The 27,432-nt window shown below is 43.3% G+C and overlaps 1 protein-coding gene across 1 annotated transcript in view; it reads right to left on the bottom strand.

The window, feature by feature from the left end:
- Positions 1-27,432, bottom strand: part of il1rapl2 (interleukin 1 receptor accessory protein-like 2) — a 1,327,545-nt gene that overhangs the window by 54,212 nt on the left and 1,245,901 nt on the right. Inside the window, exon 7 of the mRNA XM_034182329.1 lies at positions 23,604-23,736. Within this exon, the coding sequence (XP_034038220.1) occupies positions 23,604-23,736 (133 nt within the window). The remainder of the gene's footprint in view (positions 1-23,603; positions 23,737-27,432) is intronic.

Genomic DNA, 27,432 nt, shown 5'->3' with positions numbered 1-27,432 from the left:
GCATGTTGATTTAGCACAAGTGCAGGATGGATGCCCTTCCTAACACAACTCCAGATGTAGATAGAGAATAGGTCACGGGTGGCCTTGAACCAGGGACCTTCTTATCAGGAGGTAAGTGTGCAAACTGCTTGCATCACTGGACTGCCCACTGAGAACGTTGGCAACAGCTAGAAAAAATGTTTTCTCCTTATGGTCGGGTCATACTCCTCTTAACCTGCAAGACTGTGTCACTGTATGAAACTTAAATGCTAATCTGAGGTCACATTCAGTCTGAGAAGCATATGTGAATCAAGTGGACTGTGCTGATGAGATATTTGTGACCCAAACACTCTCACAGAAATCTTTGCACGCAGAAGTTTTGAAATTGAAATCTGAAATTCCGATTTGCCGCTCCAATACACCCTCGCTGACTGTTAATGTATTTTACAGTTCATGTTGTGTCTTGGATGGTGTCAGCAGCCACCTGGTGAGGTTTATAAAGTTAAATTTTTACCAGAGGCCCAAATATGGCCATCAAGTATTGTGTCTGTCCGCCTGTCCATGTTCAGCATCAATCCAGTCCTATTACTACCAGGTCCTTAAATTAACGGGGAGAATTTCTGGGACACAGACTTTGGACAAGTGCAAAGATGGCTAACCTTGACCTATTTTAAGAGGTCAAAGGTCCCTATTTTACAGAGGTCATTCTGTTTCCTATTTTTTATGCTGATAGTCGAGGATATTTTTACATTGCATTATGTTTTTTTTTATATATTATAATCTGTGAGTAGGTGAATGTTTAACCATTGTCTTCTTCGTTCATTGTTTGTTTTTTGGGATTTTACTGCTGGTGGACAGAGTTGATGTTTTTATTCCTATTCCATTGTAACAAATCTGACTTAAAAATAAAATACATTAATGTTTACCTTTTCCAAAGAACTGTCTACCCAAACATTCCAAAGACCCAATGTCTTGATCTGAGCAGACTGTGATATCATCTGCCCTGAGGTTACAGCTTCACAGAGGAGGCTTCCTGTGGAATCCCTGTCAAGCAACTCAGCATCTTATAAGAGTTATCACTTGTCAACACAGACCTCACAGTTGCCAACTTCAAAGGTTTGTCTGAAAACCTGAATGGGTCAAAATCCAGTCAGTTTGAGTTATCGGACAGGTATAATAAAGCTGCCTATGTTGGAGATTCCCCAGATCAACCAAAGCTCTCTCCCTCCAAGATAACAGAGCAGTAAACATCAAGTAAAAGTCAACGTAAACCCAAAGTTATCTCCCTCCAGATATCCACAGATTGATTGTCATAAAAGGACCAATACTGGGGCAGACCCATAGCTCCCCCTGGAGGAAAGAACACAACTATTCTTCAGTATACAAATAACATTATTTTTTATCCAAGTAGAAAAGTTACATTTTTTCCTATTTGCATAATTAATCAAAAGACAAATTGTATATTCCCATTCTAACCTGTGACATGTTTTCTTTTCAGCCAAGTCTCATGTTTTTTTTTCGTCCGCCGTCATGAAATGAGTCAAATTTTCGTAACAGAGCTTTTTTTAAACTCACTGTTACTAACCATACTCCTACCCCAACCCTAAACTTAACCATAACCTAATCCTACTCCTTCCCCCAACCCTAACCATAACCCCCCCCCCCCCCCCTTCACTTTTAATTTCATGAAGCCATCACGGAATGAATTAGAATGAATTTGTGCTGCCGTGATGAAAATGAGACCCTTTTCGTCACAATATCACAAACCAACAGATTAATGCATATTTCCTGCTGCTGAATCACGACTTGCCGTGAGACTGGGTTATTTCTTTCAGGTGAAGCATTTATAACTATTGATGTAAGTCAAATGTTATTTCTTGAAATACTTGTATTATTGAATTATCATGGTGGAAAGTGTTTTTAAAATCAAATTCTTTCTTAGGAGTTATTCAGAAAACTCAGTAATCATATTTGTTGTAGATAAAAGCACACGTGTTTTTCTGGCTTGTTCCTGCAAGTGAAACCACATTCCAAAGGGGCGGAGTTTTTAAAAGGTCTTTAAAAGGCCCTCTTGCTACATTTTCTTTCTTCTTCTCTTTTGTGTTCGCTCTGCAGGCCACATGCAGCCTATCTTTGCTAAAGTTTCACCACGTGGCTCTTTGTTCTTCATTCTTTTCTTTCATTACTTCCTAACTTTGGTTGTTACTCTGCCAATTTTGAAACTTTTAAGGTTTGAGTCAAGTTTTCTGCTTTTTCTAGACAACCTCCTACTCATGTTTTTCAGGTTAAGAGCAAATTTGCCAAAAGAGTGTATTCCTTTTTCCTGTAACTTTACAACTCTCCTTATCCCACCTTTAACTTTTTTCAAAATTTTTACAATGTCTTTAATTCAGTCTTCCACAAGTTTTGAAGCTGACCAAATATTCTTTTGAAAACAAACACCTGAATCTTCATCCTTGGGTCAATCTGAACCAAAACAACAGAACCATGGAACGTCCTGTTCCGTCCTGCCAGCAAACCAAGCCAGACCAATGCCTGTAGTCTCTTGGGAAAACCAGTGTTTAATCCTATGCAGGCAAGATTGGCCTCAAAGGCCCATCAAGAAATCAGACCGGACCTGTCATCAGAACTATCTCCAGCCGATGGGCCCAAATAAGTGACCCAAATAAATTTCCTCAGGGCTTTGATGTCAATAGATGTAAAGTGGATTTTATATACATACGAGGTCTGTCCATTAAAAAAAATCTCCTTTAACAGTGGAATATCCGGATAAAATGCTGAAACCGACTTCTTCTGAAACTTCTCTGTTCTCTCACGACGTCCTGGATCAATAGAGCCTGAAATGTGGAGGTTTTAAGCTTGAAACAGGCTGATGACGCTGCCTGAGAGCGCTGAGCGACGTCTCGCACCGTGAAAAGTCCTTAAAGCGACAGAATCACCTCAAAATCTCTCATCAGCTGTTAAAATTTTCACTGAAAACCAGCTTAATTTTTTGAACCATGTCCACTTCGATGTGTCTCACAGGTTTAGAAAAAATTTTGATCAAACAAAGCGCCAGTCTCTCAGCAACTTCTCAGACAAAGGAATTCCGACGAAGGGCTGGACGACTCCTCCCACAAGGAGTGCTCACAGGCGAATGACGTCACCGACAGGCGTGGAAAAACTCACGCATGCGAACGAGGGTTCAAGCATGTCTGACGTAAAAACATATGAATGAAATCCATATAGTTTTTGAAAAAAATAAAAAGGACCTATACTTTACGGACAGCCCTCGTATTTGTTTGGTAATTTTTAAAATAATAATAATAATAATAATAATAATAAGTGGTGAACCAAATTAATCACTTAAATTCCAATCAGATGTATTCCTTTTTAAATCCTTAGCTTTTCTCTTCACTGCTTTGTCTTTTTACGTCTCATGATTAACTGATTATCTCCATAATAAAACCAGGAATTATTATCGTCAGACACCTGTTTATCTCTTGTATATATGTAAATAAATGTGTAAATATTATGCCAGTGGTTTTGATTTTGTTCAGGTGAAACAGAGTTTTGGTCAGTCCTATCGGGGAACTCATGATTTCAGATCAGACACTGATTGATAGTTGGGCTCACCTCCATGCACAGCTTGGGCTCTGGTACCCAACTCCTGGAGAGGGGCTGGATGCTTCATTTTTCTGGCGTTGCCCACGGGGAGAGGTGAAGAGCTGGGGTCGCATTGCTTATTACTCCCCAGCTCAGTCGCCGTGTGTTGGAGTTCACTCCGGTGAACGAGAGGGTCGCGTCTCTACGCCTTCGGGTCGGGGACAGGTCTCTCACCGTTGTCTCAGCCTGTGGGCCAAGCAGCAGTGCAGAGTACCCGAACTTCCTGGAGTCCCTGGGAGGGGTACTAGATAGCCATGTTCGAGCACAAGGGTGTCCATAAGTGCATGTGGCACCAGGACACCGTGAGCCGGAGGTTGATGATCGACTTTGTAGTCGTATCATCTGACCTTCGGCCATGTGTCTTGGACACTTGAGTGAAGAGGGGGCAGAGCTGTCGACCGATCACCACCTGGTGGTGAGTTGGATCTGCTGGGAGGGGAGGAAGCCGGTCAGACCTGGCAGGTCCAAATGTATTGTGAGGGTCTGCTGGGAACGACTGGTGGAACCCTCTGTCAGCAAGGTCTTCAACTCCCACCTCCGGGAGAGCTTCTCCCAGATCCCGGGGGAGGTTGGAGACATGGAGTCCGAGTGGACCATGTTCTCCACCTCCATTGTCGATGCAGCCGCTCATAGCTGTGGTCGCAAGGGTCTCTGGTGCCTGTCGCGGCGGCAATCCCCGAACCCGGTGGTGGACACCGGAAGTAAGGGATGCCGTCAAGCTGAAGAAGGAGTCCTACTTATCTTTGTTGGTGGGTGGGACCCCAGAGGCAGCTGACAGGTAACAGCAGGCCAAGCATGCCGCAGCCCGTGCGGTCGCAGAGGCAAAAACTCGGGTCTGGGAGGAGTTCGGGGAGGCCATGGAGAAGAACTATCGGTCAGCGTCGAAGAGATTCTGGCAAACCATCCGACGCCTTGGGAGGCGGGAGCAGCTCTCTGTTGACCCTGACTGGGGATGTTGTCGGTCGGTGGAAGGAGTACTTCGAGGATCTCCTCAATCCCATCGTCACGTCTTCCGAAGAGGAAGCAGAGACTGGGGACTCAGAGGTGGACGCATCCATTACCCAGGCTGAAGTCACAGAGAAAGCTCCTTGGTGGCAAGGCTCCTGGGGTGGATGAATTCCATCCTGAGTACCTTAAGTCTCTGGATGTTGTGGGACTGTCTTGGCTGACACGCCTCTGCAACATCACGTGGCGATCGGGGACAGTGCCTCTGGATTGGCAGAATGGAGTGGTGGTCCCTCTGTTTAAGAAGGGGGACTGGAGGGTGTGTTCCAACTATAGGTGAATCACACTCCTCAGCCTCCCCGGTAAGGTCTATTCCAGAGTACTGGAGAGGAGAATTCGACCGATGGTCAAACCTTGGATTCAGCAGGAGCAATGTGGTTTTTGTCCTGGTCGCGGCACACTGGACCAGCTCTACACGCTCCATCGGGTGCTCGAGGGTTCATGGGAGTTTGGCCAACCAGTCCACATGTGTTTTGTGGATCTGGAGAAGGCATTCGACCGTGTCCCTTGGGGCACCCTGTGGGGAGTGCTCCGGGAGTATGGGGTCCGGGGTCCTTTGCTAAGGGCTATCCGGTCCCTGTGTGACCGCAGCAGGAGCTTGGTTCGCATTGCCGGTAGTAAGTCAAACCTGTTTCCAGTGCACGTTGTCCTCCGCCAGGGCTGCCCTTTGTCACCGGTTCTGTTCATTATTTTTATGGATAGAATTTCTAGGCGCAGCGGGTGTAGAGGGGGTCTGGTTTGGGAACCACAGAATCTTGTCTCTGTTGTTTGCGGACAATGTGGTTCTGTTGGCTTCATCACATCAGGACCTTCAGTGTGCACTGGGGCGGTTTGCAGCTGAGTGTGAAGCGTCCGGGATGAAAATCAGCACCTTCAAATCCGAGGCCATGGTTCTCGACCGGAAAAAGGTGCTTTGCTTTCTTCAGGTCGGTGGAGTGTCCTTGCCTCAAGTGGAGGAGTTTAAGTATCTCGGGGTCTTGTTCACAAGTGAGGGACGGATGGAACGTGAGATCGATAGACGGATTGGTGCAGCATCTGCAGTGATGCGGTCGCTGTATCGGTCCATCGTCGTGAAGAGAGAGCTGAGTATGGGGGCGGAGTAATAAGTAGTAACAGTAATATCCGTGGCGCTCTGAGGGCAGCACCACGCCCCTCATTTGGCAGCTCTGACCACATCTCTTTGTTCCTGTACCCAGCTTACAGACAGAGACTTAAACAATCGAATCCTGTCACCAGACAGGTGCAGCTATGGTCACCAGAGGTTGAGAGCACTCTGCAGGACTGTTTTGCTAAAACAGACTGGGATGTGTTTAGAACCGCGGCCATCCAGGAGGATTCTTCTGTTAGCGTAGTAGAATATGCTGAGTATGTATCTGGGTATATCAGCACCTGTGTTGAGAACATCATACCCACCATACAAGTCAAGAAGTTCCCCAACCAGAAGCCCTGGATTAATACCGAGGTACTGCGCTTACTGCGTGCTCGCACTGCTGCATTTAAATCTGGCAATGAGGCTGAGCGCAAAGCCGCACAATATAGACTGAAGAAGGCCATAAGAGCGGCCAAGAGGCAGCATAGAGAGAAGACAGAGAACTTCTACTCCAATGCTGACCCCAGGAGGATGTGGCAAGGTCTGAACCACATCTCAGACTTCAGAACCGGCTCCAGGACCACCACCATCAGCTCTTCAGACAGCCTCCTGGAAGACCTCAATGTGTTCTACTCACGCTTTGAGAGCTCCACCTCCACCTGTACCACATCCATAGATCATACACACACTTCGGCTGCCCAACCTCCCTCCTCCCCTCTCGTTATCACACCAGCCCAGGTACACAGAGCACTGAGGAGTATTCGGCTCCGGAAAGCTGTTGGCCCGGATAACATACCTGGTCGTGCCCTCAGAGTGTGTGCCAACGAGCTGACTGACGTTCTTACCTCCATCTTCAACCTTTCCCTCAGTCAATGCACTGTTCCCACCTGCTACAAGACCACCACCATCATCCCCCTCCCCAAGAAGAACCCCCCATCTTGCCTGAATGACTATAGGCCAGTGGCACTCACTCCAATCATTATGAAGTGTTTCGAGAGAGTGGTACTGTCATACATTCAGGGCTGCATACCGGACATCACAGACCCCCTGCAGTACGCTTACAGGCACAACAGGTCAACTTCGGATGCCATTGCCGTCGCCCTGCACGCCTCCCTCTCCCACCTGGAAAATAAAGACTCTTACATCAGAGTACTTTTCATTGACTACAGCTCTGCTTTCAACACAGTCATCCCTCACAAACTCACCTACAAATTGTCTGCCCTTGGACTCCACCCCATCCTCTCTGACTGGCTTCTGGACTTTCTGACTGGCAGACCACAGTCTGTCAAGATTGGGAATAGGACCTCAGCCAGCATCACCACCAACATCGGTACCCTGCAGGGCTGCGTCCTCAGCCCTATTCTCTACACCCTCTTCACCTACGACTGTGCCGCCTCTCACCCCGACAAAACCATCATAAAGTTTGCTGACGACACTGCTGTGATTGGACGCATCACCGGCGGAGACGAAGCAGCTTACAGGAGGGAGGTGGAAGGCCTGGTGACATGGTGTGGAGTCAACAACCTCACCCTGAACACAGATAAAACCAAGGAAATGATAGTGGACATGAGGAGGGAGAGAAACCTCATCAGCCACTGTCTATCCAAGGCCGCGAGGTGGAGAGAGTGAGCAGCTTTAAATATCTGGGGGTCCACATCAGTAGTGACCTCACTTGGACACTCAACACCACACAGGTGGTAAAGAAGGCTCAGCAGCGGCTGTACTTCCTGAGGAGGCTGAGGAAATTTGGCATGTCACCCAAGATTCTCAGCAACCTCTACAGCTGCATCATTGAGTCCATTCTCACCACCTCGATTACTGCGTGGTATGGCAGCTCAACGGTGAATGACCAGAAACGCCTGCAGAGAGTAGTGAAGACCGCATCAAAGATCACGAGGACGCCACTACCATCTCTGCAGAGCATCTACCATCGGAGAGTCCACAATAGAGCTGCTGCCATCATAAAAGACCCTACACATCCCCAATACGGACTGTTCACACTGCTGCCTTCAGGACGGAGGTTCAGGAGTGTGAAATGCTAAACCACCCGCTTCAAAAACTCTTTCTACCCCACTGCCATCAGACTGCTGAATGCTGCTAAGGACTGAGCAGACCCCCTGGGGTCACTTCACACTGTTACTGCACCTTACTGTTACTTTACTTTTAATGCTTAATGCTTTTAATGCTTTTTTTTTTTAATGCTTTTTTTTAATGCCTATTTTGACTATTATTATAGACACCCGGTGAGAGCAGCAAAGAAGAGAATTTCATTGCACAGGGAAATACGTTTCTTACTGTACATATGACAATAAACCTTTTGAACCTTTGAACCTTGAGCTCTTGATTTATCGATCGATCTATGTTCTGATCCTATGGTCATATGGTTCATGACCTATGGTCATGAGATTTGGCTCATGACCGAAAGAACGAGATCGCGAGTACAAGCGGCCGAGATGAGTTTCCTCCGCAGGGTGGCTGGGCACTCCCTTAGAGATAGGGTGAGGAGCTCGGTCACTCGGGAGGAGGTCGGAGTCGAGCTGCTGCTCCTCCACGTCGAAAGGAGTCAGTTGAGGTGGCTCGGGCATCTTTTCCGGATGCCCCCTGGACGCCTCGCTGGAGAGGTGTTCCGGGCACGTCCCATTAGGAGGAGGCCCCGGGGAAGACCCAGGACACGCTGGAGGGACTATATCTCTCGGCTGGCTTGGGAACGCCTTGGGGTTCCCCCGGAGGAGCTGGGGGAGGTGTGTGTGGATCAGGAGGTCTGGACGGCTTTGCTTGAGCTGCTGCCCCCGCGACCCGACTCCGGTTAAGCGGATGAAAATGGATGGATGGATGGACACTGATTGATGTTAAATTGACGTCCTGCGTGTCTGGAAACAGCAGGTGGTGCCATTTCCAAGGTTTCATTAAATTTCATATTTAATTAAATATTGTCTTAACTTCTATTTTAAGATGTAAATTTATTTTGAGCATGTTTCTTTCCAAATTAATAATATTAACCATAATACTTATGATACACGACTCATGCTGAACCCTATAAGGAGGATGTTTCAATATCAAATATTAAGAAATCTAAATATTCAAAGTGGTACATTTTCTGGTTCGCCTATTTGGTCTTAATAATAGTTAATAATTAAATTTTGTTACATTTTCTGGCGTGCTGTATGTGAGGCACATTCAATTACATCTTAATTTTAGAGGCCAAATTCTTAAATATGAAAATTCACTACATATTATGGTGCCGCAGTGACAGGCCAAATTATTAAGTATTAAAATTCACGACACCATTGTGACTCAGAAATTTACCAATCAGCATTTGTTTCACTGCAATCCCACCATCTCTCCTTTGTTCTGTAATTTTCTCTTAGTTATTTCTCACTCAGCTGATTCATTTGGTAGGACAGACATTCCTGCACAACCACTTTCACTGACTGTTCATCATCAGTGGCACTTACAGTAAAAACACATCAATGACACTTAAAGTTACTTGCCAGTTTCTTAGCCCTCCCTTTGTAATACAGCTCTAATAGCACTTCCTACTTCCACCATCACTGTTTAGTATAGACACAGATCATTTTGGAGACATGCTCATGTGGATGCCTACTGGTTTTCACTCACAGCCGGTGGATGTGCAACATGTTGTTTTAATGTAAATATTTAGCCTTTTGGTGGGTTGGTCAGCCTGAGGCTCTTCCAGACCTGGACTGAGATGTTTGCCAGAAGATGTTTAGAAATTTCTGAGTTCAGTTCTATATCACCTCTTTAAAGCTCCCATTCTGAAGCATTTCCTCCTTTTCCATCCTTAGTCGATTGAGTTTAGCAGTGAACCAGGTTTTGTTGTTATTGTACCTCAACGTGCTGCGTGATGAAACACATATTTTTAAAGATGAACTGAAAAGTATTCCATGCAACAGTGGACACAAAAGTCTACAATGTGATGTTCACCAGTTATATGGCAAACCCATAAATGGGCAACCCGGGTAGTGTGGCGGTCAAGTTAGTGCAGTGCTTTCAAAACAGGAAGTTATTGGTTCAGGACCAACTGTGCCCATTCTCAGTGTAATATGGAGTTGTATCAGAAAGGCTATGTGGTGTAAAATGTGTGCCAAATCAATGTACAGATCCATACTGGATCCGCCCTGCAACCCTGTGCAAAAGGGGAGGAACTTAACTTTACACAAACAGACTTTCATCACTGTGAATACAGTCATTCAATTTCCAATCACGCTGACCTACGTGTCTGTAATTACTGCAGATATCGCCAGCACACCACCAGAGACACCAGAGGGGCATTCTTTTAAAAACATTTTGTCAGAAATGAAATTTGAACACAGCTTAAACCTCTGCAAATTGACTGACAATGGAAGAAGACTAGAGAAAATAAATGTGAAAAATGTGAAGTACAACTGATCTGAACGGGATTTTGGAAAGCTCCAAGTGATGTAATATTTGTGAAATACATTGTTCAAAAAAAAAAAAAAAAAAATCATTGTGTCTCATGGAGTGTGATACTGTATGTCACACACACTTTGCATTTAAAAAGAATTTCTCCCGCCAGATGGATTCAAGACAGATTTATTCAAGCAAGAATTAATACAAATATATTTTCAATGATAATTTTATTTATAGAAAAAAAGTATCTCTTGTTAAAAGGGGTGTGTAAAAATTGTATGCACCTTATTTACTAAAGTAAGTTTATTTGGCTTTTCCCTTTTTGTTTTGGGTTGCCATAGCAGATACAACATGGATATGTTTGCTGATTTGGCAAAAGTCTTATGCCGCATTCACACCAGACACCATGTGACACCACAAATTCACATCCCTTGCCTGGTGATGGACGCACCACCATCGCCCGGGGTGTTGCTCTGCTTGAGCGGTGTTCACACCGACACCACGACTGCCACAAATTCATCATTTGCCACAGGAGCTGCGTCTGGATGACGGCCACTTTCAGCTGTACTTCTGCCGTGTTTAAGGATCTCCTGTCCCATTTGCGCGCACATGTGAACAAAGAAAAAAAAACTGGCTGCTGCTGCAGTTCCTCGCTCTCCCCTCCAACTCTCTCATAAATCTGTTATAAACCAGTCACCATTTTTTTTATACGTCTGTGTAGTTAATAAAATTATTTTCACGGATGATTCGTTCACACGCGCACATGTGAAAAAAACAAAACAAAAAAAAAACTGGCTGCTGCTGCAGTTCATCGCTCTTCCCTCAAACTCTGTCATAATTGTGTTAAATAAATAAAGGACAAAAGGGACATAAGTCCTGTTCACAGGCTGATTGCCAGAGACAGGACATGTCCACATCAAATATAAACTCCAGACATCTCCACGTCACTACATATCCAGTCCCTGATCGGTCATCGCAGCGCGACAAGACAAAAAAGTTCAGATTTTTCAACTTGGGGAAGAGGGTGACGCGACGCGATGCAACGCAATATTGTGCCACAAATGCACCAATCACTCAAAATCACTTTATTCGCATACATCACATCGCATTGCGTGGCTTGGACTTTTGTGGCACCACAACACGTCCTTCCATAGGGATTACATGGCAACCTCTCACGTGGCGTCTGGTGTGAACGTGGCATTACATAGGATGATCTTCCTGATACAACTCCACAGTCCATGGAGAATGGGGACAGGTGGTTTGATCCAGCAACCTTCTGTTTTCAAAGCAAGCACTAATTCCTGTTCACTTCTTCTTTTGGCTGCTCCCGTTAGGGGCCGCCACAGCAGATCTATCGTTTCCATCTCATCCTGTCCTCTGTATCTTCCTCTGTCACACCAACTACCTGCATGTCCTCCCTCAGCACATCCATAAACTTCCTCTTGGGCCTCCCTCTGTGCCCATCTGTTTTCCTAACTGGAGAATGTCATCACATTTTCAGAGTGCCAGATTGAATTTACGAACCCATGTTGCCCACCTGTTATTTCTACTGGCCCACCTGAACGCAGCAGGTTAGAACCAGCCCTGCCCCACCCACTCCTACTACACTACAAATTTATCAAGGTGCATTGATAATGGAGTTGAAAGACAATTGCTATTTTACTTTCGGTAGAGTGAAGTTGTCTAAAAGGTGTCCTTCAGCAGCACACACATTAAATCACCAGTGAAAAATTAACACTGCCAGTGTTAATTTAACACTCCACTCTAGTCAGAGTGGGACCATATGTTCACTGTCAGTGTTAATTTAACACTGGTGATTTTACTGTGCACAATGTCAACGACACGAGAAATTCCAGAAGAAATGTAGATGATGGTGGTTGAAATATATCAGCCTGAGAAGGATGACAAAACTATTCACAACAAGAACAATCAGAGATTTTATGAAGCTGACCTGATTACCCAGAGTGCCCCTTTAAGTACAACTGCTTCAAATCCCAAATCACAGAGAATTCCTCTTTAAAATAAATGTGTTTGGTTTAATCAACAATATCAGCAGGGTATGTCATGATAGGTTTATTAAACATGAAGCGAGGACACAGAATAGATTTAACAAGTGATGTTGCAGAAGCTGTGTGAGTAAAAAAAAAAAAAAAAAAATCTTAATATAGGGTTGTTTCATACAAATAAAAAGATAAAGTAAGCTTAACCATAAAAAAATATGTCTAATGTGAAACACAGCAAACAGATTACATTTTCAATTTGCAAGATAAAGTGGATGAATTAAAATCAAATGAAATCTCTGCGCAGCTGAAATTGCTTTCCTCATGCAAATCCCTTATTTTTTCCTCATTATTTTGATAACATGTTAAAGTGGTACTCATAGTCAAAGCCTAGAGACCCGTGCAATTTACCGAAAAAATGAAAGATGGAAATGAAAGCAAGGAGGAAAAAAAGCATCCACTAGAACAGGGGTGGCCAATCATGTGCCATGAAGGGCCGAGACACTGCAGATTTTTCCTTACAACCAATCACCAGCAGGTGATTTCATTAATGATCACTTGTCTCAGCAGGTGATTTCATTGACGATCAGGTGTTTATGTTCAGGGGAGAAGCTCATCAGCAATCCACCTGCTGCGGTGATTGGTTGCAAGGAAAACCTGCAGTGTCTCGGCCCTCGCTGCCCACCGCTGCAAGTAAAAGGCAAAGGCGTCTAATTTTGTCTATAGGATCGCTGTTCTAATGGTCAACTCTATTTGATTACTCACATTTTGTCTTTCAGACACATTTCTGAGCAGAGAAAGGGTCTACAGGTGCATCCCAAAAATTTGAATATTGTGAAAAGGTTCAATATTTTTGGCATTTAACTTACTTTAAAATCCCTTTTTAGTTTATATTGGGTAGCACGGTGGATTAGAGGTTAGCACTGTTGCCTCACAGCAAGAAGGTCATGGCATCGATTCCCACCTGTGGCTTTTCTGTGTAGAGTTTATAATATATACAATAAAAGTTGTGTGTGTATGTATGTGTGTGTGTAAGGGGTTCACAGTACTGGACTTTAGACTAAGCCCCTGTCACAGTGGCGTATTCGTAGAGCTGCTCATTACAGAGTATCGTCTACGCTGTAATGAGCAGCTCTCCGCCCACTTCACGAGGAGTTTTTTCTCAATATGCAGCAGTATGTTGAGGGCTACGCGCGTAGGACGGAAGAAATTAAACCTGTTTCATTTTCTGCAGCGTACAGCACAGCATGGAGCCTTCACGCAAGTACACGCAGCGCCATGCTGCTGTCCGCTATTGTGAGCCCGCCCACGCTTCAACACGGTATTGTGCACCATTTCACATCTCACTGTTGTTCTTCTGGAGCTATAAATACTGCAATATCGTTGCTTCACTTTATCATACTGGACTAATTATATGAGGACTGTTTCACTGTGTCGCATCATTTTATAAAAGCGCTCTCTCTTGCGCGCGCACTTTCCCTCCCTCACTCTCTCTCTCTCTCTCTCTGTGTGTCTAATCAGAGCTGTGACTCTTTAAAATAAACGTGCACTCGCTGCATGTCGGTGCGCTCATCAAACGCCTTGATCGATCAGTCTGATCAAAGCTGAAAAGTGCTGTGTATCTTTAAAATAAACACGCACTCGTTGCATGTCGGTGCACTCATCAAAAGCCCTGATCGATCAGTCTGATCAAAGCTGAAAAGAGCTGTGACTCTAAAATAAACGCGCACTCGCTGCATAAAAAAAAAAAAAAATAGTAATAATGTTAAATGACTGTTTTTAAGCCGCACCACACCATGCAGTAGAGAACAGAGTGCACTTCCACAGAGGCAGAAAATAGCACTGAAACTGGTGCGGCATGGCACACACGACTGTGTGCACACATTAAAATGCGAACACACGCAGTTGCAAGTATGACCGAACACTGTTAAAGGCTGAGTACGCACGTATTTCGGGCGTATTTAAATGAAACACAACGCTGCAATGAGCAGCTCTATGAATACGCCACTGTGACAGGCCCTAAAGCTTTTCTTGGCCTAAAGGCCCGGTCACACGGCACACGGCGATATCTGAACGAAGGAAAAAAGTCCCAAAGTCACAAATTGTCGAGAAAAAGTGGACAAATGAGCCGGCACTTCTCCCTTCACTGAAAAGCCTGCAAGTCCAGAGCACATAAAATAACGAAACAAAACCGAAACAGAAGAAAAACTAGGTGACCCTGATGCTTTAAACAAAATCAAAACAAAACATTCATAATGACATGACTTGACAGTGGGTATCAGACCGAGCACCAGCCTGTGATCATTTCTGCAGCCAACGTGCGCTCTCCACAGCACCTACAGGCACGAGTTCACATGCCGTCTGTGGCTGGAACGTTCCAGCCACAGACGGCATGTGAACGTGTGCACAGCCGTTTGTGTGTGCGTGCACAGCCTCTCCAGCCACAGATGGCATGTGAACGTGTGCACAGCTGTCTGTGGCGCACAGCCATTTGTGTGTGTGCGCACAGCCTCTCCAGCCACAGTCAATCAATCAATCAATTTTTTATATAGCACCAAATCACAACAAACAGTTGCCCCAAGGCGCTTTATATTGTAAGGCAAGGCCATACAATAATTATGTAAAACCCCAACGGTCAAAACGACCCCCTGTGAGCAAGCACTTGGCTATAGTGGGAAGGAAAAACTCCCTTTTAACAGGAAGAAACCTCCAGTAGAACCAGGCTCAGGGAGGGGCAGTCTTCTGCTGGGACTGGTTGGGGCTGAGGGAGAGAACCAGGAAAAAGACATGCTGTGGAGGGGAGCAGAGATCGATCACTAATGATTAAATGCAGAGTGGTGCATACAGAGCAAAAAGAGAAAGAAACAGTGCATCATGGGAACCCCCCAGCAGTCTACGTCTATAGCAGCATAACTAAGGGATGGTTCAGGGTCACCTGATCCAGCCCTAACTATAAGCTTTAGCAAAAAGGAAAGTTTTAAGCCTAATCTTAAAAGTAGAGAGGGTGTCTGTCTCCCTGATCTGAATTGGGAGCTGGTTCCACAGGAGAGGAGCCTGAAAGCTGAAGGCTCTGCCTCCCATTCTACTCTTACAAACCCTAGGAACTACAAGTAAGCCTGCAGTCTGAGAGCGAAGCGCTCTATTGGGGTGATATGGTACTACGAGGTCCCTAAGATAAGATGGGACCTGATTATTCAAAACCTTATAAGTAAGAAGAAGAATTTTAAATTCTATTCTAGAATTAACAGGAAGCCAATGAAGAGAGGCCAATATGGGTGAGATATGCTCTCTCCTTCTAGTCCCCGTCAGTACTCTAGCTGCAGCATTTTGAATTAACTGAAGGCTTTTTAGGGAACTTTTAGGACAACCTGATAATAATGAATTACAATAGTCCAGCCTAGAGGAAATAAATGCATGAATTAGTTTTTCAGCATCACTCTGAGACAAGACCTTTCTGATTTTAGAGATATTGCGTAAATGCAAAAAGCAGTCCTACATATTTGTTTAATATGCGCTTTGAATGACATATCCTGATCAAAAATGACTCCAAGATTTCTCACAGTATTACTAGAGGTCAGGGTAATGCCATCCAGAGTAAGGATCTGGTTAGACACCATGTTTCTAAGATTTGTGGGGCCAAGTACAATAACTTCAGTTTTATCTGAGTTTAAAAGCAGGAAATTAGAGGTCATCCATGTCTTTATGTCTGTAAGACAATCCTGCAGTTTAGTTAATTGGTGTGTGTCCTCTGGCTTCATGGATAGATAAAGCTGGGTATCATCTGCGTAACAATGAAAATTTAAGCAATACCGTCTAATAATACTGCCTAAGGGAAGCATGTATAAAGTGAATAAAATTGGTGCTAGCACAGAACCTTGTGGAACTCCATAATTAACTTTAGTCTGTGAAGAAGATTCCCCATTTACATGAACAAATTGTAATCTATTAGACAAATATGATTCAAACCACCGCAGCGCAGTGCCTTTAATACCTATGGCATGCTCTAATCTCTGTAATAAAATTTTATGGTCAACAGTATCAAAAGCAGCACTGAGGTCTAACAGAACAAGCACAGAGATGAGTCCACTGTCTGAGGCCATAAGAAGATCATTTGTAACCTTCACCAATGCTGTTTCTGTACTATGATGAATTCTAAAACCTGACTGAAACTCTTCAAATAGACCATTCCTCTGCAGATGATCAGTTAGCTGTTTTACATCTACCCTTTCAAGAATTTTTGAGAGAAAAGGAAGGTTGGAGATTGGCCTATAATTAGCTAAGATAGCTGGGTCAAGTGATGGCTTTTTAAGTAATGGTTTAATTACTGCCACCTTAAAAGCCTGTGGTACATAGCCAACTAACAAAGATAGATTGATCATATTTAAGATCGAAGCATTAAATAATGGTAGGGCTTCCTTGAGCAGCCTGGTAGGAATGGGGTCTAATAAACATGTTGATGGTTTGGATGAAGTAACTAATGAAAATAACTCAGACAGAACAATCGGAGAGAAAGAGTCTAACCAAATACCGGCATCACTGAAAGCAGCCAAAGATAACGATACGTCTTTGGGATGGTTATGAGTAATTTTTTCTCTAATAGTTAAAATTTTGTTAGCAAAGAAAGTCATGAAGTCACTGCTAGTTAAAGTTAATGGAATACTCAGCTCAATAGAGCTCTGACTCTTTGTCAGCCTGGCTACAGTGCTGAAAAGAAACCTGGGGTTGTTCTTATTTTCTTCAATTAGTGATGAGTAGAAAGATGTCCTAGCTTTACGGAGGGCTTTTTTATAGAGCAACAGACTCTTTTTCCAGGCTAAGTGAAGATCTTCTAAATCAGTGAAACGCCATTTCCTCTCCAACTTATGGGTTATCTGCTTTAAGCTACGAGTTTGTGAGTTATACCACGGAGTCAGGCACTTCTGATTTAAAGCTCTCTTTTTTAGAGGAGCTACAGCATCCAAAGTTGTCTTCAATGAGGATGTAAAACTATTGACGAGATACTCTATCTCACTTACAGAGTTTAGGTAGCTACTCTGCACTGTGTTGGTATATGACATTAGAGAACATAAAGAAGGAATCATATGCTTAAACCTAGTTACAGCGCTTTCTGAAAGACTTCTAGTGTAATGAAACTTATTCCCCACTGCTGGGTAGTCCATCAGAGTAAATGTAAATGTTATTAAGAAATGATCAGACAGAAGGGAGTTTTCAGGGAATACTGTTAAGTCTTCTATTTCCATACCATAAGTCAGAACAAGATCTAAGATATGATTAAAGTGGTGGGTGGACTCATTTACTTTTTGAGCAAAGCCAATAGAGTCTAATAATAGATTAAATGCAGTGTTGAGGCTGTCATTCTCAGCATCTGTGTGGATGTTAAAATCGCCCACTATAATTATCTTATCTGAGCTAAGCACTAAGTCAGACAAAAGGTCTGAAAATTCACAGAGAAACTCACAGTAACGACCAGGTGGACGATAGATAATAACAAATAAAACTGGTTTTTGGGACTTCCAATTTGGATGGACAAGACTAAGAGTCAAGCTTTCAAATGAATTAAAGCTCTGTCTGGGTTTTTGATTAATTAATAAGCTGGAATGGAAGATTGCTGCTAATCCTCCGCCCCGGCCCGTGCTACGAGCATTCTGACAGTTAGTGTGACTCGGGGGTGTTGACTCATTTAAACTAACATATTCATCCTGCTGTAACCAGGTTTCTGTAAGGCAGAATAAATCAATATGTTGATCAATTATTATATCAATTACCAACAGGGACTTAGAAGAGAGAGACCTAATGTTTAATAGACCACATTTAACTGTTTTAGTCTGTGGTGCAGTTGAAGGTGCTATATTATTTTTTCTTTTTGAATTTTTATGCTTAAATAGATTTTTGCTGGTTATTGGTAGTCTGGGAGCAGGCACCGTCTCTACGGGGATGGGGCAATGAGGGGATGGCAGGGGGAGAGAAGCTGCAGAGAGGTGTGTAAGACTACAACTCTGCTTCCTGGTCCCAACCCTGGATAGTCACGGTTTGGAGGATTTAAGAAAATTGGCCAGATTTCTAGAAATGAGAGCTGCTCCATCCAAAGTGGGATGGATGCCGTCTCTCCTAACAAGACCAGGTTTTCCCCAGAAGCTTTGCCAATTATCTATGAAGCCCACCTCATTTTTTGGACACCACTCAGACAGCCAGCAATTCAAGGAGAACATGCGGCTAAACATGTCACTCCCGGTCTGATTGGGGAGGGGCCCAGAGAAAACTACAGAGTCCGACATTGTTTTTGCAAAGTTACACACCGATTTAATGTTAATTTTAGTGACCTCCGATTGGCGTAACCGGGTGTCATTACTGCCGACGTGAATTACAATCTTACCAAATTTACGCTTAGCCTTAGCCAGCAGTTTCAAATTTCCTTCAATGTCGCCTGCTCTGGCCCCCGGAAGACAATTGACTATGGTTGCTGGTGTCGCTAACTTCACATTTCGCAAAACAGAGTCGCCAATAACCAGAGTTTGATCCTCGGCGGGTGTGTCGTCGAGTGGGGAAAAACGGTTAGAGATGTGAACGGGTTGGCGGTGTACACGGGGCTTCTGTTTAGAACTACGCTTCCTCCTCACAGTCACCCAGTCAGCCTGCTTTCCCGGCTGCTCGGGATCTGCCAGGGGGTAACTAACGGCGGCTAAGCTACCTCGGTCCGCACCGACTACAGGGGCCTGGCTAGCTGTAGAATTTTCCACGGTGCGGAGCCGAGTCTCCAATTCGCCCAGCCTGGCCTCCAAAGCTACGAATAAGGTACACTTATTACAAGTACCGTTACTGCTAAAGGAGGCCGAGGAATAACTAAACATTTCACACCCAGAGCAGAAAAGTGCGGGAGAGACAGGAGAAGCCGCCATGCTAAATCGGCTAAGAGCTAGTAGCTACGCTAAGCTAGGGGATTCCTAAAAACACGCAAAGTGAATAATGTGTAAATAATTTAGAGGTGATTCAGCAGAAGGAGTGCTTTAGTTAAGGCACGTAAAGATTACACTGGGAAACAAATCGTAATCTAGATAACTAGATCAATCTAACTGCGCAGATTAAATAGCTAACAGATACAGAAAAACACTGCAGTGCTCCGGAACAGGAAGTGATACAATACCGCAGTGAGAGCCAACCACCAGTAGAGGCAAGCAAGAGCTTGAGATGTGTTGAAGTGGGGGCATGCGAACATGCATAAATAGTTAAAGTAGTTGCTCAAACGTTCTTGCTGCTATTGTTTCTGTATGACAGCGTTGCTTTTTGTCCCACACATGGACGAGTCACGTTCAGCTCATCGGATCTTTAGTTATTGATCCGTTCAGATATCCCTAATGTTCGTGCAAGACATCGGACTTGGGAGATTGGATGAAGTTGGATGACAGTCAAATGGAACGCTGACTGTACGGCAACTACGGAAATGATGAAGAAACGTCAAGACGCAATATGGACAAACTGAAGTTGTTGGTGGGATTCGTTCACATTTTTCAACAGTTTAAAAATTCTGATGAAGCGCCAGCTACAGGAACGAAGCTGGACAAAGGTTAAACGTAAGTCCAGATTTTTTGTTTCCTTTGGGCTTCATTGCCCTTCATTAGTGACGTGTGACCAGGGCTTTAGGCACCACATCTCATTTTTAGAGAAAAATGCTGATGGATGCAAAATGTAGGCACTGGGTGCAAAAACCGTTGGCCAGAGACTAGCAATAACACTTGTAGGTTCTCGCCAGGTTGAAGAAAGGGGCCTACGCATTAGGACAAACAGTACCTGAAGTCGCATGAGTTGCATTAATAAGAAGGTGACATCATACAGTTATAGGTAAATGAAAAGCAGTTTTCACAGGCATTTATTTACCATAGCTCCCATGAGGATATGACAGTCTATGAAAATAGGAGAGTCCACTGTCCACAGCGACTGCAGCAGTGAGGGTGGAGGGACTTAAACTCGGACAGATTAATGTGCCTCACAGCTGGACAGTGTCTGCTACAGCGGTGATCACTGACGGCTGGAATAGATTTGATCATAGGTGGCCAGAGGACTGGAAATTGGAGAACTCATCATAGAGAGGTTAATTTAACACCACAGGGTGTGATTAGTTTCAATTTTAAACTCTCACTCACGCACACTCTCCTCTGTACGCTGGAATGCTGCTTTCTTAGCACCACCCACTGAGTGTCTCCCATTGCAAAGAGACAATTTCTTAAAATAACGAAGCTTGATTTTACACTGCACCAGCCACATTCCTGTGAAAGTGTTTTTGAGCAAACATTGAATACCTCATAGTGCCAGAATCTCAATAGTACAGTTGCGCAAATGAAATCAATTTCCCATCAAGCAATGGTTGGATGTGATTCAGCTTGAAAATACGATCTGAACACAGGTTTGGACTGATTTCTGTGAGGCCTAGATTATGGGTATTGAGGATGAAAAGGACCCTAAAGTACTTTTTTTTTTTTTTTTGTCTTTCCTCTTATAATTCAGGATGCTAACTTGAGCAATATCATGCAGTCAAATCCACACTGTAGAATGTGGTACTTCTGAGTAAATGTAAACAGGATTTTCTCTGCAGTACGGTGTATTTATCATCACTTTCACAGTAATCAAACTTCAGGTTTATTTGATAGAAGGTGAGCAAGAGGACAAGCATTTCATAAATAATAATTGAATTTCTTTGTTGGCATATCAGAAGCCTGGATCGAAGGAAGAGGGTCAATAGAGTACAGTGAAATGAAATGAAATACATGAAATACAAAAAAAGAAACCCTGACCCAGAGTCAGGTCATTTGCACATAATATCCTCATGAGTGGCTTTATTCACCAGGTGTAGGCCAGATGTTGACAGCCGAATGGGGAATAACTATCATTCATATCATCATATATCACAATGGGTTAACTATCATTCTATCAAAGCAAAATTTGGATTTTCCTCCACAATCCCACACATGGTACACAATAATCTTGTAACCCACAGTTAGGTTAGGTACAGGCGCATGTACTAATGCCAGATACCAACCACCCAGGTGGACCACTGGTCCATTCCTTCATCTAGAAAGTAGCCATTTATCTCCCACAGTGTGGGTGATCCTTGGGTGTCCATGGGAGACAGAGAGAGAGAGAGAGAGACAGAAAGAGGGAGGGAGAGAGAGAGGGAGAAAGACAAAGAAAGATAGAGAGAGAGACAGAGAGAGAGAGAGAGAGGGAGAAAGACAGAGAAAGATAGAGAGAGAGACAGAGAGAGAGAGAGGGAGAAAGACAGAGAAAGATGGAGAGAGAGAAAGAGAGAGGGAGAGAGACAGAGAGAAAGAAAGCGACGGGGAGAGGCACTCTGCGCTTCACTCTTGTAGACTTGTTCTCCTCATAAAAAAACGATGAATACATAAACAACATTAAATACATGAGTCCAGAAAGCTTAAATGGGAGACCTGATGTCTGTTGCAACTGCGGCCAGGCTGGCAGCAACTTGGCCACTTGCAGAAGCGGCTGTTCTTCTCCGATCATCTTTGATATTTTGGTGTCCTCTCCCTAATGCGGGTGACACCCTGCCACCGCCCCCACCCACCCCAGTTCTCTCATGAATCTCTCATGTTAGGAGTCCCAGCGAGTTCATTCAGAGGGTTGCACGACACCAACAACAGCTCTCGGAGCATACTGGGAGGAGCCTTCTTGCCTCACCAACTTTGAACAGTTCAAAATACAGGTGCAATGCTTGTAATGCCCTGAAAGTGTAGCAAGGAATGAGCACCACCCAGTGACCATTGCACGAAATCAAGCGATTTCCGACACATTTACCGTTTGCAGGCTGTCACAGCCCAGTGAGATAGTACCCTAACGCTATGTGTCACAGATGCTTGTTTTGGAATTTTACCCATTGTAGATGTTTTCTGCCTGTTAGCATACAATGTTATTTCTCTGTGCTGAAATGTATTTGCATTTCTTGCTGTTTTATTTAAGCATAAACATCTTGAGTTTTTTCTATATTTTGAACTGGGAACTGAGAACTGCTGAGCACCGAGACAGAGTCTGTGTGTCATGATCCTGCCCGTTTTGGGCTCCTGCCATAGGTTTGAATTTATATTTTATATTATATTTATATTCTGGTCATGCTCATGTTATCACTGGTTTTGTTTTCTGTTCGTCATTCTTTTCCTTGTGGCTTTTTTGATTTTTGGATGGTGATTTTGTAGTTTCTGGTTTTGTTTCATTTATCTTCTCTGTATCACATTTTAGCCATGTGTACAGTTCTGTCTTAGTTTCTACCTTGCAGGTAGTTTGCTGTGTCAGGTTGTCACCATTTATTGTATTACCTTTTATTTTTTAACTCATTATCCTTTTGTCACTTAAATCTTAGTTTGGTTTAGTTGATCTTGTTTCTTGTGTCACTGGTTTTGTTTTCTGTCTTTATTTTGTTTTGGTTCAGTAACACACCAAGACAAGTGAAACTTCCGTGTGAAGTGAAAATGGTGTACTGTTTTGTTTTTGGCTGCAATTACCGAAGCATTCTTGAAAAGTGAAGGTTTTTTTTTTCGGTTCCCAGTGGAGAAGGGAGATGTCATATCTGTAAGTTTCAGTCTACACACCCAGCCAGAGTAGATGCGGTCTCTCGCCTGCACAAAATCTGATTGAACATCTCTGGAGAGATCTGAAAATGGCTGTGCATCGACGCTCCCCAGCCAACTTGATGGACCTTGAGAGGTGCTGCAAAGAGGAATGGCCCAAAGATAGGCGCACCAAGGTTATGGCATGTCTTGAGGCTGTAATTGCTGCCAAAAGTGTAAAGGGTGCAAAGGGTGTAAATATACACCCTACATGTGATTTCTTAGTTTTTTATTTTTAATAAATTTTCAAAAATCGTGTAAAAAGTTTTTTCATATTTTTATTATGGGGTATTGTGTGTAGAATTTTGAGGAAATAAATTTATTTAATCCATTTTTGAATAAGGCTGTAACATAAAATGTGGAAAAAAAATGAAGCGTTGTTAATACTTTCTGGACGTATTGTACACCTCCATTACCACAGTATTTTCATTATTTGTGGTTGTTTTTAACCTCTTAAACCCTAGAGTCCCCAAATTTGGGGACTTGCCTGTTTTGGAACATTTGAACACTCATAACTAACCAGTGCTGACACCAACATACACTTATTATACAACAAAATGTCAAGCGAAGTCTTCTCTACAAAAGTATCCACTTCACTCACATATCAACTAACCACAGCTGAAATGCCAAGCAAGTAAAGACATAATTCTGAATTCATTTTTTGGGAAAAAAAAAAAACCTCATTTACTCCTACCAAGTATTATTTCCTTTCAGTTTTTTTGCATCCACAATATCCTCTAGGACCTGTCTTTTAGCTGATCCAAACTTTTGTATTTCTGACCTTGTACAAGCTGACAAATAAATCATAATGTATGGGTATGTGATTTTGGTGAAATAGGCTCTATGCTTAAGGGGTTAATATATTTGCTCAGAATTTACCTCACTTCACTTTCTTTAATGTGTCCTGCAAGTTCTTCAACAAACTTTTCTCCTTTCATCCAGTAGATGATGGGCCTTCTGGTTTCTCCGCTGTAGCCAAAAAATGCCTTGCAGTCCAGACTGAGAGGCATACCTGAAACACACAACAAAGTAACATTACACCATAAACGACAGCACAGTCCTCCGAGCTACAGCTAAACCAGTGAAACGGTCCACAGTGAGAGGGAAGCACACAATGAAGACCATACAATAATAAAATGGCTTTAAAATGGAATACTCCACACTCTGAAGGGAGACCTACTTAGGAATGGTACCAGTAATGTTTCTTTATTGCAGAGAAGCTCAGAGGTTTTGAAAAACTTGCTGTATATGGTGGAAGTTGAGGTGATCATTGTCTGAGAGAAGCATAATGATTGTGTTGAAGTATGGTTGGGGGATTTTAACAGGTTTGTTGCAGCATGCTGACCTTCTCTTGAGACACACATGAGCTATGATGCTCAGGAAAACATGGAGCCAAACTCAGCCAGGTGTGAGAGCAGCTTTGCTCTTCTGTGCATGGCAGAGACGGAAGTGACAAAGCAAAGTGGCACCCACTGACTAGCAAATGTGCTTGTATGCACCACAAAATGTTTGACTGTGCAAAATAAGATTTAGTTTACCATATAACAGAGGGAGAGTATTATATGTATTCTGCTACTTTGTAGTAGTATTTATTATGTATTTTTTTCTGTTAACCCTCTGGGGTCCGAGGGCATTTTTTGGGACAGTTCACTCACCTGGCATAAATGTTTGTTATAAAAATAAAGCGAAAAATTATTTTCCACACACATTTATTCAAAACACACAGCAAACTATAATAAACAACTGTTTTGACACTTTATAAAGGTACTTTGAGGTCTTGTGTGAAAGGCTGAACATCAGAAAGGTTCAAACAATAAACACAAATGCACATTTTGAACAATATATACAAAATGGTCTATGCATTTTGTTGTCCATTGATATGGGAAACAGTGCTTTACGCAGAGAAAGCAACAGAGTTATCCAGTAACATTCACATGCAAACTAGTGGAGCAATCCTGATAGTTACACACTCTTTGTTTGAGCATGTGAGATTGTCATCAGAGGCTCTCTGCTTTCACTGATCACTGTGCGTAATGGCACAAGGCGCACTGAGTATGTACTAATAGTATGTACTCATTGGAGCACCCAGGGGGCTATTCAAACAGGCCAACTAGTAACATATCTGTTGTGTGTTGGGGGGTTTGGCTGGACATTTGGGTGCTGTTTTCTTTTCTTTGCTCTCCAGGTGGTATGCAAACTGTTTTTTTCTGTGGAGAAGGTGCTGGCGGAAGAGTCCTTCACCCTCATCAGAACTATTGGCTGCACCTGTGGAGGATGTTCACGTGCAGGCCTAACAACTTGCAGCACCTGTGGATGATGCTCACATGCAGACTTAAAGACTTTCAGCTGAAGCAGATAATGAGATGGCGTTCTGCATTTAAGCCATGAGTGATTTGAGCAGAATTGCCGGGAACTCGACCATGTGACGTTCGGTTGTGAGACGCTGAGGACCGCGCCAGGGTTTGACACATCGTGCCTGTGAAGGAGGACGGGTGAGGGACACATGCTGTCAGCACACATCAGAGGTGATTATCGTCTGAATAATCGTTAATAGTAATTTGGCGTTTTGTTACGCAGTATATTTGAACATTGATGAGAATTGTGCAGTTTGCTTCTCACTGCCGTGGCATACGGATTGATGATCCTCCACCTGTTGTGAGAAGCTGCTCATTTACATAAGGCTTAAATTCAGACCTGAATGTGTTGCTGATAGTGTGTGCCTCTGAAGGATATTTGTTGTAGCTCTGTTGACGTACCTCACCTTTTCCGTCCTTCACAGAGTCAGTTTGTCATATTCACCTGGGGGGTGTTCGGCGGTGAATCTGAGTCCAGAAGTGCCGGGCTTTGATCCATTTGGGCGCTGGAGAGCGCGCCGTCCTTCACCTTGCCAAGACAGCTGACTATTTATGTTGTACACGGATTATTGCACATGAGGGGGAATAAATTTGTTTCTTGGAACTGCTTTCTGGTTATTTAGCGCTGGGCCATTGTCAGATGCTGGTTCGGTTCTCTGACCCGCGTCAGCACATAACAATATCACTCCTGAAAACGATCTTTGCCTTTTCATGTGAGGTAAATCTGCCCTACGATTGGATTTTGGAAAACCATGTGACGATGAACCAATTCCGATTGGACAATCATATTGCGCACGTCATCACACAGCTTCTATGAGGAGTACAAAGATGGCAGATGGTCTGTGGAGACTCGAAAGTCTGCATAGTTAACTTTTCAGCAAAAAAAAAGTACGTTTCTATCTCATGTCATTCAGAAGTTATTTATAAATTAGTAAAGCTTGGTCTTGGCCGTCGTATACGATGGCGTCGGCCCCAGAGGTTTAAGTTAATGATGTACATTATTCATGTGATCTTCAGGCTCCCACAATTCATAAATTCCCACAATCCCACTATCCCACAATTCATAAAGAAAACAAGTGAAATATAAATTTGTTAAAGCTGCAGAGGGTGGGAGTAGGACAACATGGTTAAAAAGTAATTGACCATAGTAAATTCTCAAAGAAGTAAAATAAATGTACTTGTAGCAAGGTAGGGATAATGTTACTGGTCAAAACTAAAACTAAACATGGCACTGTATTGATTGGTGAATTTTGACAGGCTTGTTGTACCAAAAACCTCAAGCACTGACCATAAATCCACAAGGAGAAAGTCCACATGTGCACAGCAGCTCTGTCTGTGTGTGTGTGAGAAGAGACAACTGAAGCTGGAAAGCACAAAATCGATGCAAGTAACAATATATCTAAGTGCAAGCACACAGCTTGAATATAGGAAGAGTGAATCCAAGTGTAAACAAGAGATATTTGAGTGCAAGGGCAGAGTTTTGAAGGAAAACATAACAAATTGTGAATGTGAAATCAATAAGTTATGCTCTCAAACTGAAAGACCACACTCAAACAAAAATGGAGAATAAACTTCAGAAAACTGCACTTAGTGTTTATGTTCTTGTGTTACACATTTTTAAAATCAAAATGATGGCAATATTGCCAGGAATCCAAAGCTGTCTTTTTAAGTTGCACAGACAAATTGCTGCTGCTTGTGTCTTCCATCCTTAGTCAAAACAAGCCACACTGAAGATTGATCTCCAGTGCCTACATCGGTAGATCTAGTTGTCTGCTTCCTTCTTCTTTATGGGGCTCCCCCTACAGCTCGCAGTATGTGTCACAAAAACTTACTGCTGGTCCTCCCCCTCCCATATTCCCCTGCTGTCCATGTGCATTTGCTTTCAACAGAGCCAGCGAATGCAATCCATAGAGCCATATCTACTGAGGTGCGTAATGATACACAGTATCATGTAATAAATTATAAGACAGTGTATATTTCTATTATGTTACCAAACATAAGCCACAAAATTACAGGCTTCTGGGGGTGCAGCGCTGCTGCTGACCCTGTGCTTCACCACCTCTGGCATTTCTATTTTATTTGTATTTTTGTCCATTTTTAATTGTGTGGATGTGGATATCTGAATATGAAAATGAAGATTATGCCTGAAATTATTTTGTGGCTGGCTGCATGCCTTCTTGGACAGCTATTTGCTGAAGGACGAGGTTTTTTTGGAGGAAATCACAGCGTCTTCACTTTAACACGTGAATGCCTGCTGTTACTCGGACACCCAGCAAACTTAAGGGGAACTCTTAACTTAGACATACTGGACAGCTATCCTGAATTAAAATGGATCCAGACACAAGGAAGGTCCA

This window comes from Thalassophryne amazonica, chromosome 11 (genome assembly GCF_902500255.1).
Source record: "Thalassophryne amazonica chromosome 11, fThaAma1.1, whole genome shotgun sequence".
Lineage (NCBI taxonomy): Eukaryota > Metazoa > Chordata > Actinopteri > Batrachoidiformes > Batrachoididae > Thalassophryne > Thalassophryne amazonica.
The sequence above is the reverse complement of the archived record's forward strand: the minus strand, read 5'-3'. Positions and strand labels throughout refer to the sequence as shown.